Raw genomic sequence first — 17612 nt, forward strand, 5'->3', positions numbered from 1 at the left:
AACCAACAGTTCAGCCAAACTCCAAGCCAACAGCCAGAATCAACTTGTCACTCATGTAAGTAAACCACCTTGAAAGTAGATCTCTCCAATTTACAGCCAAGCCATTTTGTCCAAATTGCGTATCTGTGTGCAATATAAATGATTATTGTTTCAAACCGCTAAATATTGAGGTAGTCTGTTACTCAGCAATAGATAACCAGAATACTCCCTATCTTAATAATAACCCTAAAATAACAGAAATTCTCTCTTTGATGAAACTAGCATTAATAAATGAAGTAGGGGCAGATGGAATAAAAGATTATATCTGAGAGCCTGCAGTGGAAGATACAGTATGAAAGAAAAACAAAGTGATCTGCACTACAGAACTCCAAAAAGAATCTACAGCACAACTACAGAAGAGGCTGGAGTAGCGCTGAAAACAAAGAGACAGTATAAGAAGCAGACTCTCAGGTCCTACTCCTACTGCAGCCAGACAACTTCCTCCTCTTGCCCCATCTAAGACATCAAGTATAGTCTCTAGACAAAGTGAACCAAAGGTTCTGGGCTCAAGCTATGTTTGCGCAGGTTCCACAGACTGAACACAAAGCAGGTTAAGTTAAAACCGACATGGCAAATGGAGATCTCTAACTCCCCTTCCACAGACTCGCTTTAGAATGTCAGCAGCAAGGTTTATATTCCCCAAGCAAGAAATCAAAAGATTCATCACTAGAGAAACAGAACTATCACAAAGGACAGATGTATAGGACCTGATATATGGACGTTCCAATAAATAAGGCAGCCTGCCACTCCTGTACCTTGTCTCCACACACATAGCTTCCATTCAGCTTTTACATGCCATATTCTTATATATAAACGGAAGAACAAGAATCTCCAGGCTTTGAGGAAAGCTTCCAAGAAGAAACAGAACAAAGGGGGAAAAAACTATGCCTAGAGGAACAGAAAACTTGAAAAAATGAAATACCTTCAAAAGGATAAGATCAACTATTTCATGGAAATATAATGCAAATTGCTTTTTTCAAAATAAATATATGATAGTCGAAAACATTTTAATATTAGAGTTAGAAGACAAAGTTGAGAAAATGACATACAAGTAAAAGGAGATATATATTAGGAGCAATATGATTAAAAAAAATTAAAACGATAGGTGTTGGAGGCCCAACATCAAAATAATGAGAATTCCAGAAAGAAAGAATAGAGATTAAAGAGGACAAATTGACACAGGAAAAAAATACAAGAACTAATGGACTTTAGATTTCCCAAAACGAATGGACTCTAAATTGACAAGTTTCCTGAATGCCTAGGAGAATAAATTGTTGTAAAACAATCCATACCTCAGATAAGGAATCTAAAAGCTTCTAGAGAAAAAAAACAAAACCAAACAGCCTTGCTCAGCACAGTATTAGCCCTATCAATATCAACACCAGATGCTTGAAAATGATTGAGCAATGCTTTCCAAATTCTAAGTTTTGATAGATGGGCTTTTTAAAAAATGACTTTCAATTTAGAATCTTATGTTCAGTTAAGTGATTGTAAATGAAGAAAAACATCATTTTCAGAATTTTCCATCTACTCATACTTTCTCAGGAAGCTACTACAGAATGTCTTCAACCAAATGTGGGAGTAAATCATGAAAGATGAAGACAAGGGATCCAAACCAAGAGAGAAGCAACTGTACAGAGGGCCAAGAGAACAACAGCAAGTCCAGATTGGAGTGGGGGCAAGGACTCCAGAGTGATGATTCCAACAGAACATCCATCCATACTTGGTTATTAGTTTATAGGTGTTACCAAGTGGAAAGTGATACGAGAGGTATTTTACAGAGCTGGTAGAAGGGAGAGAAGATATTGAAGAAACTGTGTAAATGAAAAAAATGTTAATTCCAAAATAAAAAACTTTAAAAAAAGGAAAATAATCACAGTACATTAGGTGGCTTAAAAGAAAACAATAGGTATATTGGCATCCAAGCCATAGCATAAACATTTAAAGCTGCAAGCCATCTTAGACTTATTCTACTTCAACTTGCTGATTGTATATGCATGAAGAGTTTTTAAGATGTTAAATGACATACATTAATGAGTGCCACAAATGACAGAAGTATCAACGGTTGCAAGTGGGGATACTTAGCCATTTACAAGTAGGTATATGGATGGACATGGTTTCAGTAATTTGAATGTACCAGTGATGCTTGCATTCTGAGTTCTGCTTCTTGCTCTACTTCTAAGCATGTAAATTAGGCAGGGGACAACTTCCAGATCTGCAGTTTTCTATAAAATCAGAAGGGTACCTTTCCATAATAACTCAGAGTTAACACAAGGGTCACATTAGATACTGGAATTTCAAAAGCATTAAAAATAATTAAAAAGTTGTTTATGTGAGTAATAATTATTAGCCTTAATATAAGCATTATGATGTGAGAGAGGCATAATATTTGGTTGGCAAACAAGGCAAAGCAGATACAAGGATAACTTGCCATGTAGAGCAGATGTCTATAGCTCTTTGATTAATTTGTTTATATTTGAATACTCTACATTCATATTTGAGAGTTTTATTTTCAATTAAAACCTATAACTATCCTTAGTTGACTTCCACTTAACGTGCTTTTTTTTTAAAAAAGGCCATCTAGCATTAAAATAAATATATATATATTTCCCCTCCAGGGTAATGTTTTTTTTTTTTTTTTTTTTGGGGGGGGGGTCTCAGATTCCACTGAGCAGAAAACTATATACCCAGTCCTCAAAATAATGTGTGTACATTTATGTGGGCACACATACTTACAAACACACAATAAGACAATTTTCAAACAATTTCATAGGTTAATGAACAAATCTGGAGAGGGAGATGCATTTTATATATAATCTTTCAAAATTCCTTTATATCCTTTTTATTTAGTCTATGTTGATTTATGCCATCATCCCTGAAATGGAGACTCAGTAAGTTAATAATATTCTTAGGAATTTCCCTGCAAAGAATAAAACAACTATTTTGTAACATTAAAATATAGGTTGATATACACTTTGTGCTCAAGTGTAAAAGGCCTTTATCCCCACTGATAAAGGGTAAGTTTATCTTAATTGTTTTTTCTTAATTGTGAGTTTCCAAATAATTTCCTCTAAACACGATAAACACGAATAACTATGTTATTTTCAAAATATTAATTCGGAAGTTCTACTATTTAGGCCTCCCAGCCTGGTCCCCCTTATTCTTTTGGTGCTCTGCTTGGTAACACAGCAGGTCCTTGAATAACATTGCTTCCTTCAACATCGTTTCATTATCAGACTGTAGGAACTGTAGGAACTTAACTCTTGTTTGTATCAATTAGCCCATGGTAAATTTGGTTTCATTATGGGATGTTTCGATTAAAGTCAAAGAACCTATTGACGACATTAAGCGAGGACTTACTGCACTTATAAACACATAGTGGACAAAGAATGTTTCCTCTCCTTAACTTCACTGGTAACAGAAATTTACCCTGGCTCCTGGCAAGGTGTTGTTTTTAGCTTAGTCTGAGTGGTCTTATTGACTATTTCTATATTTCTCTGTTCTAAGATCAAGATTATAGTCACTTATATTTCAGCTTTTCTGAATATTCTATCCCAAACCATGTATCGTTCTGTTTTCACACTGGCAGTTTTCTTCTTTAGAGTAACTTTTAACATCTTCATCTTAATCATAACCTCTTTAGGGATAATTAAAGTATTGTATTTATGTTTTCCCGCTGTTCTTACTTGTGCAGCCTCTGCGTGTTCCAGCATTTCTTCGAATTCCTGGTACTCCTCATCATCTGGTTCAGCACCTGAGAGTCGAGCTGCCCTGGCCATGAAATATGGAGGCAGTTCTCCAATTGCTGTACCGACACCCTATGTGAAAAACCAAACACACATGAGATCCTGTTCTTAACACAGTGACAGTAAACAGATCAAGTCTATATGTTTCTATATCACCAAAAGCATGTGAAGATGTGTGTATCAGGGAGGCAAGCATGTATTAGTAAATAATCAGGAGGATGTGAGTTTTAATCCTGGCCCTAATACTGACCTACGCAATGAATGTCAGGCAAGATAATACACATAAAACTCTTAGACAATCCCTGGTGTATTGCAAACACTAAATTAATATTAGTTCTCTAGCATTCCTACTTATACTCTGTTATTTTTGTCAGTTTCCCCCCCTATTTTCAAATATTCAACTGATTTGATAGTGAGCACTCACTATACTACTACTATAGCTATTAGACAAATATTTTAGAAAATCTACTGGGATTTAAGATGTTGTTTTAATCCCAATACAACATTTTTGTGCAGAGTTAAAACTTTTAACAAATTGTGGTCAGGAAGCCCCTTGAAAACTCAACATTAGGATAGATAAATTTTCACCACAGGAAAAATGTTTATTTCCTCAGGACATTGAATGATATGTATCCGTCTCTTTGTGGATCCTTATTTTTTGATGATAATTTTTTCTCAATCAATTTAGGATATATGGATTAAAACAAAAATAATCAGAAGCTAGGTTTGGACTTAAATGGCTTAAATATAGGATAGGTAATAATGTAAGAGGCACATGGTCTCTAGGAATATTCTCAATTTTGAGCCATTCTTCTCTGCCCTGAGTCACAGTGAATGAAAAAGCTTTGCTAGTTCTCAGAAGTAACTTTAGGTCTGTTTGCTCTGTCCAATGGCTCTGCTTACAAATGTCTTGAAAAGAATCCCCAAGGAACATTATCAAATTCAAACATTTTGTGATCACAGTGTTATATTCCAATGTGTGGAATCAACGATCTCCAAGTGAAAGTGCATTATCCACACGTGAAACAAGAATTCTGAAAAAGGACATACTTATGTGCCAAGAGAGTAAGACTATATTTAGTTAAAGAACGGAGAGACGGGAGGAGGAGAGACATATACAGAGAATGATACAAAATGAAATACAAATCATACTTTGTCAAACAAGAAAAGTTAGTGCTAGTCAACTATAGGCGATGTTAGAAAACCAACTTATTAATTGAAAAACTAGTAAATAAAGAGAAAGAATCAATTATCCTGTTTTATCTATATGAAAGACAACGCACGGTAACCAAATTGCTGATAAGAACTTTTTCTTTATAAAATTATTCCAATCAATAACGAAAGGAAAAAAATGATGTAATTAAAATATCCCCATTTTATAACCCCCAATAAAATAATGTACTTATATAATAATGTACACACACAAAAAAGACAATCAGACTTTATTGTACCTCGTGATAGAAATACACAAGATTCTGAAGTGCCAAAAAAATGCCAAATTGTTAAAAAACATTTTTTTCAAGCTTCTCAATCTATCAACACACAGGACATACACGGAACAGAGAAACCAGTTTAAACTACACCAATTAGAACACAACCAGTAAAATCCATGCTGTGGGAAACTATAATAGACAAACAATCCAGTTTCAATAACAAATAAATTTGAAAAGAAAAACAAAGACATAAATACACTCAGAATAATTTGAACATTAACTGGTTAACTGATTTGAAGCGACTATTCCTTATTTCTCTTAGGTGTAATAATGTTTCTAAAGTCCTATGGCTGATATATTTACAAATAAAATGTGCTATGTTATCTGGGATATGCTTCAAGATAATTGAGAACAAAGTGAAGAGGGGTATAGGTAAAACAATATTACCTAGGAGGTAATATTAGCTTAAGTTCAGTGATAATATCCTGAATTAATTATATAATTCTTTGTACTTATAAAAAAATTTTCCATAACAACGAGCAGGAAGAAAAGCTAATTGCCAAATTTTACCCAAAACATGAACTTCTCTTAAAACCTGTTAAGTCAAATATTTAATATTTCTGAAAACAATCATATGATTCAAACTCATGACAAGTTTCCTTAAAGTTAAAAGGGAAGTACTGATGATTGAAATGAAATCAAGAGCTACATGTCTTATACTTAATTGACCATATTTACTGTAATATTTTAATTCTGCTCATTTTCCCATTTTAGCAAGGAACAAGAGTGATGATCACGAGTCAGTATTCTATTTTTATGCAAGTAAATAAAAAAGAAATATGGTCATCCAGGCAGGTCCCCCAAAACACATTATATTCCAGACATAGAAGTTTATGTAGCCAGTGTCCTCAAATTTGATACTGAAGTACCATAATCTCATGATTCTTATAAAATAATTTTATAATTCTTACAAAATCAAAACAAAACTGTGGAACACTGAAAACTGTCTGCCTAGGTTTAATTAAGGGGAAGAAACGACTGGTTTCCTTATTGCAAAAGACAAGTGGTATTCAGTCAAGCAATAATTCAGAAAGCTCTTCTAAAAACCCTCTACTACATATCAATTTATTACCCTGAAGTCTCTGTTGCTTGAATTGGAGGTTTTAATATGCACAAAACATGCAAAACCAAAAGAAACAACATTTTCTTGGAGTGTTCATTTTATTCAAAGATTTTTGGAGGAGAAAAATCTTGAATTGTGCTTTTAAAAAGTTTTGTCAAGTGGATTCATAAGCAAATCAATATTATCTTGCATTTCTATGCAGGAAATCGTAAGTTTAATGGTAAAAATATGGAGAACTGAAATTTTTATACATATATGCTTATTATTCAGAAAGTATGACAGTTTTGTATTATCAGAGTTAATAATCTTTTTTTTTTTTAAGATTTTATTGGGGACGGGGAACAGGACTTTATTGGGGAACAGTGTGTACTTCCAGGACTTTTTTCCAAGTCAAGTTGTTGTCCTTTCAATCTTAGTTGTGGAGGGCGCAGCTCAGCTCCAGGTCCAGTTGCCATTTTCTAGTCGCAGGGGGCACAGCTCACCATCCCTTTTGGGAGTCGAACCGGCAACCTTGTTGTTGTGATGACACATTCCAACCAACTAAGCCATCCGGGAGCTCAGTGGCAGCTCAGCTCAAGGTGCCGTGTTCAATCTTAGTTGCAGGGGGCGCTGCCCACCATCCCTTGCGGGACTCGAGGAATTGAACTGGCAACCTTGTGGTTGAGAGCCCACTGGCCCATGTGGGAATTGAACCGGCAGCCTTCGGAGTTAGGAGCATGGAGCTCTAACCGCCTGAGCCACCGGGCCAGCCCAGAGTTAATAATCTTTAAAAATAAAATCATTTGTCTATTAAATATTCCAACTACAAATATGAATCAGAGGTTAGAAGCAGAAGTTTGGAAGGTAAGCTTGAAACCACTGAGAAATTCGGGGCTCTTGCAGCAATGTTTAAAAAATAATTACACCAACTCTAGTAAAATTAACAGATTGTCTTATCAATGAAAAAGAGAAAATTTGCTTCTAGTTTTCCTTTGAGGTCAGTTTTTAAAAGGCCTTAGAAGGAAAGTAGTTCTGATGCACATTACAACATGGATGAAACCTGAAAACATTATAAGTGAAATAAGCCAGGCAAAGAAAGACAGATATTGTATGATTCCATTTATATGGGGTAACTAGAATAGGCATATTCATAGAGGCACGAAGTGGAATAGAGATTACCAAGGGCTGGGGGAAGGAGGGAATGAGGAGTTACTGTTTAATGAGTACAGAGTTTCTGTTTGGGATGATAAAAGTTCTGGAAGTACACACTGGTGAAGGTTAAGCAACACTGTGAATGTCCCAAATGCCAGAAAGTTGTGTACTTAAAAATGGTTAAAATGGTAAACTTTATGTGATGTACATTCAACTACAAGAAAAAAAAATGAACTTAACAAATAAAAGCCCTTAAAAGGTGATGCTATCTGAAAGTCATCTCACATGCTCTTCTTTCCCCTGCCCTGCTGCCATCCCTCCACCCTACTTAACTCCTTATTATCCTTAGATCTCAACTGAATCAGACAACACTTTTGTCTTATACAGCAAATTTATCATATTTTGTTTAAATATTTATATATAGAGAGAAATGTATATATACAAAGGGTGCCAAAAAAATGTACACATTTTAATAAATGAAAAAACTGTATTAAAATTACGCTGATGGTAACCACTTTGACCAGCTCTTTTAATTGCAAAAGTCAAATGTACTTTGTATTCATCTTTTGTTATCAGTATATATTATTACAACTTTAATAAAGTTTTCTCTTTTCTTAAAATGTATATACATTTTTTGGCACCCTTTGTGTGTATATGTATATGTATGTGGTGTGTGTGTGTGTGTATGATACTTATATATACATTTTCCCTGGTAAGTATTTCCCTCACTAGAATGTAAAGCTCCATGAGGGTAGAAACTATTAAGTGTTGTTCACGCTGACTCTTCAGTACTTAAATATGTAATAACTATACAAATGGGATCAAATTTATGGAAGGGTAAACTGTAAGAATCAAGTCCAACACATTCTAAATCAAGTTTCTCAACCTCAATATTACTGATTTTTATGAGTTTGTATCAGTTAACCACTTTTAAATATAAAATCCAGTGGTATTAATTTTATTCACAAAGTTGTGCAACCATCATCACTGTCGATTTCAAATATTTTTCATCACCCAAATGGAAACTCTGTATCCATGATGCATTAACTTCTCATTCTCTATACCCCTGGTAACCTCTAATCTTCTTTTTGTCTCTATGAACTTGACTCTTCTAGACAGTTCACCTAAGTGGAATTATATAATAATTGTCTTCATATGTCTGGCTTATTTCACTTAACAATATTTTCACAAGGTTTACCCATATTGTAGCACGTATCAGAACTTCATTCCTTTTAGGGCTGAATAGTATTACGTTTTATGTATATACCACATTTTGTTTATCCATTCATCTGTTTAAGGATATTTGGGCTGTTTCTACCTTTTTGATAATATGAATAATGCTGGTGAACAGTGAAGTACACATATCTGTACTTACACTTGAGTCCCAGTTTTCAGTTCCTTTGGATAGGAGTGGAATTAGAGGGTCATAAGGTAATTCTATGTTTAAGTTTTTGAGAAACCCACCAAACTCTTTTCCACAGCAGTCGAATCACTTTACTTTCCCACCAGCAATCTATAAGGGTTCCAATTTCTCCACATCCTCACGAGCACTTATTTTGCTTTATAAATAAATAAGTAAATAAATAAATAAATAAATAAATAGGCCATCCTAATGTGAATAAATGGGTATTTCCTTGCAGTTTGGATTTGCTTTTTTCCAATGACTAATAATGTTGATAATCTTTCTATGTACTTATTGGCCATTTGTATATCTTCTTTGGAGAAATGTCTATTCAAGTCCTTTGTCCAATTTTAAATTGGGTTGTGTTTTTGCTGTTGAGTTGTAGGAGTTTTTAAACATTGAGCATATTAAACCCTATCAGATATATGATTTATACACATTTTCTCCCATTCTATGGGTTGCCTTTTCACTCTTCATAGTGCCCTGTGGTGTGCACAATGTTTTAATTTTAGTGAAGTTCAGTTTATTTTTTTCCTTTTGTTGCCTATGCTTTTGCTGTTATATTTAAGAAACCATTGCCAAATTCAACACCATGCAGATTTGTCTCCATATTTTCTTCTAAGACTTTTATAGTTTTAGCTCTTAAGTTTATGTCCTTGCTGTATTTTGAGTTAATTTTTGTATATGGTATAAGGTAAGGCTCCAACTTCATTCTTTTGCATGTGGATATTCAGTTTTCGTAGCACTTTTTGTTGAAAGGACTGTCTGTACAAATGTTGAGAACAATGGGAACCAATATAAACATAACTTGATATGTGCTACAGTTTTTACATGACAGAAGACATTTTCAAAAAAGGAACTATGAAAAGCAAACATTCAGCCAATAGTCAGTATTTATTGAAATTCTTGTACTAAGTGCATAACCTAATGCTGATTGCTCTATGAGCAATAAATTTAAGGTGCAGTCTGTATTTTTTTGTAGCTTAAAATTTATTTGGGGAAGTAAGCCACTAAACCAGCCAGGATGACTAATTTAAGGCGTCCATGGAACCAGGCCAAATGAGCGCTACAGACAATATGCACTATGGGAGTTTGGAGGAGGCAGTTATCACTGCCAGCTGAGATGGAAGTGTTTCTTTATTGACATTAGTGTTAATTCAGCCAAGTAATTCATTTTTGAAAGCACAAAAGAAAAATAGAAAACTGAAGTCTATACACATAATCACTTTTGAGCATGTTCCAAGTATCTTCTGTTATTTTAATAAAAATTTTTCATCAAAAGACTAACATGGTCAAATTCAAAAAACATATGCAACTAGTACAATGAATTTGTTTCAGTGTTTATAAAAGAGTAACAGGAAACATGACAATTTTTCCTGTCTTTCATATTCAACCAATTCAATGTATGGCATTTCCTTTATAATTCTTTTAAAACACAACATAATTGCTATCATTTAAATGTCTTTGAAAACTCTGCCTTTTCTGTGAGCATAAAGTTACAGGGAATATATAACTGAATAAATCCAAATGATGAATTAAAAAATAATTCAGATGGTAATAGGAATTCTTTAGTAAATGATTTATTCCTCAATGATAGGCACCTGAATGAATTTAAGTATGTAGGGAGAAAAAAACCAATGCTTTGTGTGGGTTAAAATACTTCTGCCATTGAACACACAGTCCAAAAACTTCCAAAATATACTGAAGCAACTCATAAAAAGAATAAATTAATACAACTGAAAGGAAGATCACAACTTACAACCATATAGTCTGATACCACCACTAAAGTAAAGCTTGGTTTATTAAGAAATGTCTCACCTTACTTCTGTATAACAACTCAGAAAGTGAAATGAGTTCTCTAAAAATAAACACAGTATTTAAATCTAGGAGACAGACATAACATTTGCCAATTTTGGACTGATAAACAACCACTGCTACGTGTTTATCAAATATATATATATAATATATATATATGTTATATATATATTATATATATATATATATACACACACTATACATTGGTAAAATTTTACAAAGCACTGTAGTTGCATCATTTATACTCCTTTATCCTGCTGTTGTCTACTTGGCATCAATTGCTTTGCGGTACCTATGGTTTCATTCCTTCCTTCTGAATATCATTCACAAACAGAAGCTTTAAAAGGCTTTTCTAAAAGGTTTCTTTTACTTGCAAGTTGGTAGCTCATTACACCATGAATTAATTATTTGAGTTGGTATATGTTCGGATTCAATTTCAATGAGGGACAACAAAGTATCAAGAGAGGTTAATTTCAGAAAAATATGAAAATGGACATCTTACCCACATGCAGGCCTCAATTCTAACTTTTGAGATGATGCTCCACAAAGAAATGGATCCTTCAATGCCCTCTTCATCTGGACAAATAATCTGATCAGGATAAGGTGGTTCAGGGAAATTAACTGAATTGCACTCATAAGCAGCTAATGTTACTGAAGCTATATGTGGACCCTATAAAACAAATGAGAAACCTGATTAGAAATATTAATGAAAAAGGAATCAATACACATGTTATTTTAACGGTCCCTCAATCACTATATATTAATAGAAAAACCTTTTAAAGAACAAGAATCTTTCTAACTAAATATTTCAAGATGCAGCTGGTAATTTGAAATTTCTTTCCCAGAATTTCTTCCTGGCTTGTTTAAAAAAAAGAAAAATCAAGGTTTATTGATAATTTACATATAGTTAAGAGTCACTTTTTTAGGTATATATTAAATGAGTTTTGACAAATACATTCAGCGATATAATCACAACCAATCAAGATATAAAATATTTCCATCACTGCAAAAAGTTATCTTGTGTCCTTTTTGCAGTCAATCCTCCCCTAACACTGGCCCTCGGAAACCATATGATTTCTGGCTTGATTCTCATTTTACTTATCCATATTTCTCATTTATAAGAATGCTAGCCCCTTCGATAAAAACGTCCTGTGCCTTATTCCTTTAGGTATAATTTGAAAATATCACTTTTTGTCCTTAAAAAACAGTTGGTGAAGTAACTACCTCACTTATCTTTCTCACTGAGATCCTAAAATAAAAATAAAATTGTGGAACTAGTATCAGTGACTATTTCTTTTAAAGTAACTTTTTCTATGGAAGCTTTGGTGCTACTTTGTACCTTTATTTTGAAATATTAAAATTGATCGTAATCATATAGACTAAATGGGTTAATATTTAGTTGTGTGATAAAGATTTAAACACAAGGGTTCCCAAATACACATGGGTGCCAAGGTGAGGTGTCTGCATATGAATCAACTAGGGAGTTTGTTAAAAATATAAATTCCTGGGTCCCCTAAACATAGATTGATTCAATAGGTAGGGATAGGAACCTGTATGTCATAAACAAGCTTCTTTCAAATAGGTTAGGTTCTAATAGGGTAGGTTTAGGAACGATTGGGAGAATAGTAAGTTAAGGGTCAGAAAATAAGCAATCTTGAACAAGTCGCTTAACCTTTCTGAGCCTCAGTTTACTCTTCTGCAAAAGCAAGAGAATTAGACTCATTTAATGGTTTCATCTAGCTTCAAAATTAAAAAACTCCAAATATAATCAAATGTCAATAAAATCTAACGCTAATTTCCAAAGTTCTCATGAGGTGTAAGATTTAAGAGCTGGACATTCTTAACATGTTGCTCTCACACACACACGGTATAAGTATTCACTTTAAAGCATACTGTATACAAAGTTTATAGTGTAGTGACCATAAGCATAACTTCGAGAGCCAGATATTCTGGTTTAGATTCTGGCCTCTGACACTTAACTTCTGACTCATGCTTTCCTCATCCATGAAATGTGAATAATAAAATACCTTCAGGATCTACATTCTGGGGATGTTGTGAAGTTTAAATTAGTCAATTCATGTAAAGTGTTCAGCTTAGAATGGAGGTGGTGATACAGTAAGCCCTCAAAAAGTACCAGCCATTAGCTGTTATGAAGAAAAATATTATATTTGTAAAATAAAATTATATATACATATACACACACTTATATATATATACACATGTGTATGTATAAATATAAACACAATTAAGTGGTCTCTTGAGTCTTTTAAAATCACATAATGAAAGAACTCGTGGTTCAAAGACAAAGGGCATAAGATGCAATGATAAAATAAGACATTAAAGAATTCCTACTGCTATCAAGATAAATAGTAATATAAAACAAAATTTTTGTTGCATATTAATATGAAAAATATATTCACAAATCTAAGCTACATTTCTCCCTAAACGCAATAGGCATTTTTATTCAAATAAAATCTAAATAATGAAGTTCTACACTTAACACTGAATCAATTATTAGGTTTCTTCTGAACCAACAAAATCTATGTGAATTTTTAGTTGGTTCCTCTTTTTCTTGGGTTTTTAACTCATAGAAATCCATAAATAGTAATAGTTAAGTTTAAAAGATAATTATAGTATGTTTTTTTAAAGAATACTTTAGAGTATTCAGGTTTTTTAGAAAAGTTATTAGCCATAAAATCTACAACTGTTTCTTTGAATACCATGTGCATAAAAGTGGTTTCACAAATGGGGGCAAAAAGGATTATTCTTGTACTCTTCCAAAAGAACCTTAAAAACCCAGTTTAAAGATTTGGGAATTCAGAATAACTGAAAAATTAGTGAACAGTTTCTCACTGTACATATAGCTAAGTATCAGATGCAATTAAAAAAAAAATTATAACCTTCACCTTTACTATTTGAAGACACAAAAGAGAAATGTGATACCAGTAAGTAAAACAAAAGAAATTCAAGAGTTTGTTCAGATCGCCACACAACTGTCCCCTGTAGACTGCAGGAACAGTCTACCCTTCAACTCTAGGAATGAAATCACAGGGACCAAATATTTAACTGTCCTGGATGCTAATAATGACATTTCTGGGATACACAGGAAGGAAAAAAACTACACTTATATTCCAGAAATATAGATAAAATATGTACCCCAAGAGATTAAAGAAGATAGAAGATGTATTCACAGTTTTAATTTTAAGTGATTCTAAATCTAAAAAGGGAAACTTTCAGCAATCTGATGAGAATTTTTCCCTAAAGAAAGGACAGTTCATTCACACAACTAAACTGATATACTTTCCATAACCACACTACTAAGTCATGATTACTCAGCCTTAGAGGCAGATGTGGTGGTTCCCAGACAAAAGAAACACAAATAACTCAGCTTCTTGTCCTTTGTTCATTCTCAAGAGTCCATTTAGCCTGTACCTTGACATTTCAGTTTAAACTATGTTAACTGATAGGAAACCTCACAAATTCTTTTCAACGTTAGAGGTTAATGGTTCCTAAATATAACTGACTTGATTGAAATAAGTGTTAGTTTACACGAAAAATCCAAACACAAGAACTAAAAAAAATCATTTTGATTAAAAGAATTTTAAAAGTTATACATATTCAAACCACCTTTTAAGTTTTATTTTCTAAAACTTACAAGATCCACTACTATGTATCAAATATGAAAGATCACATTTCAACCATACTTCAACCATTTCTTCATACAAATGAAGAAACAAGGGGGATAAAGACAAGCAGCTATAGTATAAGTAGAAAAGACTACCTGGCCAGAATCATCATAAGACATAAAAATAACACAATGTACTGAACAGGATGCTGTAGCTCTCATGGCAGCATGGAGATGTTGTTATGTATGGGCTAGAGATCCTGGCCTGTGGCTGAGGGTTTTCCACCTTAGATCATTAAGTAACTGGTACTGATTTTCACTCTTACAGCAAACAATTACAAAACTGGACAAAATATATGGAACAATTCTTTTCAGACATTGCACAACAGGCAGTACTGGACTTCTGATTGCTGAGAGAAGGAATACAAATGAGAAAACCCTATGATGACTCTGACTTTTGATTTGTAGACACATTCTGTCCACAGCAAAAGCAATGGCCCAAAGAGGAGGAACCCACGCACAGCATGATGGTCTTGCTGAGTTGAGTAGGAAATCTGAGTTCAGGGAGCCTAAATAATTGAAATTTTTGGGGCAGAATCCTAGAGAAGAGGGAGCTATGTAGAGAACGAGCTCTACGTTAGAGTTCGTTTAGACTGGCAAAAAGCTGCATTGCAAACTGGGGTGAGATTCCATGAGGCCAGGAAAAGTACACCTAATGGGAAAAGAACAACTAACAGGCAATTGTAAGCTAAACAATTCCTAGAGTTCATACAGGGTTGGGAAACACTTGAGCTTCAACCAGCTAGAATGACGATACTCAGCATTCAAGGAAGACCTTGGAAAGCGCATAGAGTAAAAGCTACTTCAGATAGGCCAAAAAAGATTTTTAAAAAGCCTTAAATATATCAAGCTGATCCATAGGTAACTTTACTGCCCAACAAAACAAAAACTGGACACTATAAAGGAAGACAACAAAATCATGCAATCAACTATTTAACACCACACATCGAGCATCCAATAAGAAATAACTAGTACATAAAACAGGAAAATATGACCCATAACCAGAAGAAATATTAATCAAAAGAAACAGACCCAGAAATGTTGGCGATAATACAATTAGCAGGCAGGAACTTAAAAACAGTGAATATTTAAGATTTTAAAGCAGCAGTTGGCAACTTCAGCCCCAAGGCCAAATTCGGCTTACCACCAATTTCATAAATTTTTCAAGAATACAGCTCTGTGCATTCATTTACATACTGTCTCTGGCTAACTCTGGTACGAGGACAAAACTGAGTAGCTACTACAGAGACTCTATGGGCTACAAGGTCTAAAATATCTACTGTATGGCCTTTTTCAGAAGCAATTTGCTGATCCCTGATTAAAGGAAAACATACAAACAATGAGGAAAGACATGGAAAGTATCAAAAATAACAAAATGGAACTTCTAGAGCTAAAAATATCTTAATAGGAAAACTCATTAAATAATCAACAGATTAGACACTGCAGAAGAAAATATTAGAGAACTTGAAGACTGGGCAATAGAAAGTATTCAAACTAAAGGAACAGAGAGTAAAGGCTATGAAAGAAATGAACCTCAGTAACCTAAGGAATAATACCAATCAGTCTAATATACATGTAGTTGGAAACCCAGAAAGATAAGAAAGGGGAGTGTGTGCATGTGTGCGGGAAGGTTGTGTGCAGAAAACTACTTGAAAGAGTAACCAAATATTTTCAAGATTTGATGAAAAACATAAATCCATCAACTCACAGATCTAAGAAACCCAACAAAGCTCAGTCAGAATCAACACAAAGAAAATAAAACATATAATAAAACTTCTAAAAATCATAATGACATCATAATAAAATTGCTATAACTCAGTAATAACAAGAAAATCTTAAGCAATCAGAGGGGATAGAAATAACACTATCTACAGGGAAATATAGATAAGATTTCCTATCAGATATAATGCAAACAAAAATACAATGCAATAACTTTTCTAAAATGTTTAAAGGGAAAACAAAATCTGTCAATTTAGAATCCACAGAAAATATATTTCTAAAATAAAGAAACAAAAACATTGTCAGACAAACGAAAGCCAAAAGAATTTGTTTCAGCAGACCTGCACTACAATAAACGTTAAAGGCAATTCTCAGAAGAAAAGATTGATACCAGATGGAAACTTTAATGTACACAAAGAAGTAAAGAGCACTGGAAATATAGACCTTTTCTCATTTTACAATCTCTTTTAAAAAAATAACTAGTTGTTTAAAGCAAAAAAGATGACACATATAAAAGTAAAATATATGACTACAACAGCATAAAGTAAGAAAGGGAGAAAATGGAATATAATATTGTAAGGTGGTTGCATTATATTATATATAGTCAGTGTATATATAACACAAAAATCCTTAATCAAAAAAAAGGTAGGAAAAGAAGAATAAAAAGTAGACGGGAAAATAGTTGAACAGTAGACTTAAACCCAACCATGTTTATAACTACTTTAATTGTAAATGGAGCAAACAAACATACAAATGAAAACCAGAGTGTCAGACTGGATTAAAAAGCAAAACTCCAGTATATGCTATCTACAAGACATTTTAAACATCAAGATTCAGAAGTAAAAGTAAAGGGATGAAAATGGATAAACTATTTTAAAATAATCATAAAAAAGATGAAGTGGCTACATTAATATCAGATAAGGTAGACTTCAGGATAGGGACTTACTAGAGATGAATAAGCACACTTCATAATGATAAAAGGGTTAAGTCTCAGGAAGACAGAACAATCCTAAATGTGCAGGAACTCTAATAACAGACTGGAAATACATAAAGCAAGAACTGACAAAACTGAAACAAGAAATAAATCCACAATTATAGTTGGAAATTTCAACACCCTTCTCTTCTTAATTGATAGATCAAATAAAGTGAAAACTAGTATGGATATAGAAGATTTGAACAGTGTAAACCACTACATCCAAAAAAAGCCAAATACATATTTAAGTATCCATAGAACATTCACCAAGATAGAGCATATGCTGGGGTATAAAATGAGTCTCATTACATTGAAAAGAATGTGCCATGTGGCAAGGTAAATATCAATACAAGGAGTACTGCTTAAAGAAAAATGGCAAAGAACTTCTCCAGTTAAGAACAGTGTCCTTTAATCTTTGTGGTGGTAATCAAAGGGGAATACAGCGCAGACTGTTATTCCCCAACACAAAACTCTAAATTCCCTCGCCAGCAATCAGGTCACTAGTAACATTCACTAACTGCACACATAGCCCCTGAGAGTTCCTAA

General features: G+C 33.5%; 1 protein-coding gene across 1 annotated transcript in view; it reads right to left on the reverse strand.

Moving 5' to 3' along the window:
- The window catches only part of VMP1 (vacuole membrane protein 1), a 107159-nt gene that overhangs the window by 56431 nt on the left and 33116 nt on the right, over positions 1-17612 (reverse strand). The window contains exons 6-7 of the mRNA XM_033090200.1: positions 11192-11359; positions 3726-3857 (exon numbers count right to left, since the gene is read on the reverse strand). Coding sequence (XP_032946091.1) covers positions 3726-3857; positions 11192-11359 — 300 coding nt within the window. The remainder of the gene's footprint in view (positions 1-3725; positions 3858-11191; positions 11360-17612) is intronic.

The sequence above is a fragment of the Rhinolophus ferrumequinum genome, chromosome 21 (assembly GCF_004115265.2).
Source record: "Rhinolophus ferrumequinum isolate MPI-CBG mRhiFer1 chromosome 21, mRhiFer1_v1.p, whole genome shotgun sequence".
NCBI lineage: Eukaryota > Metazoa > Chordata > Mammalia > Chiroptera > Rhinolophidae > Rhinolophus > Rhinolophus ferrumequinum.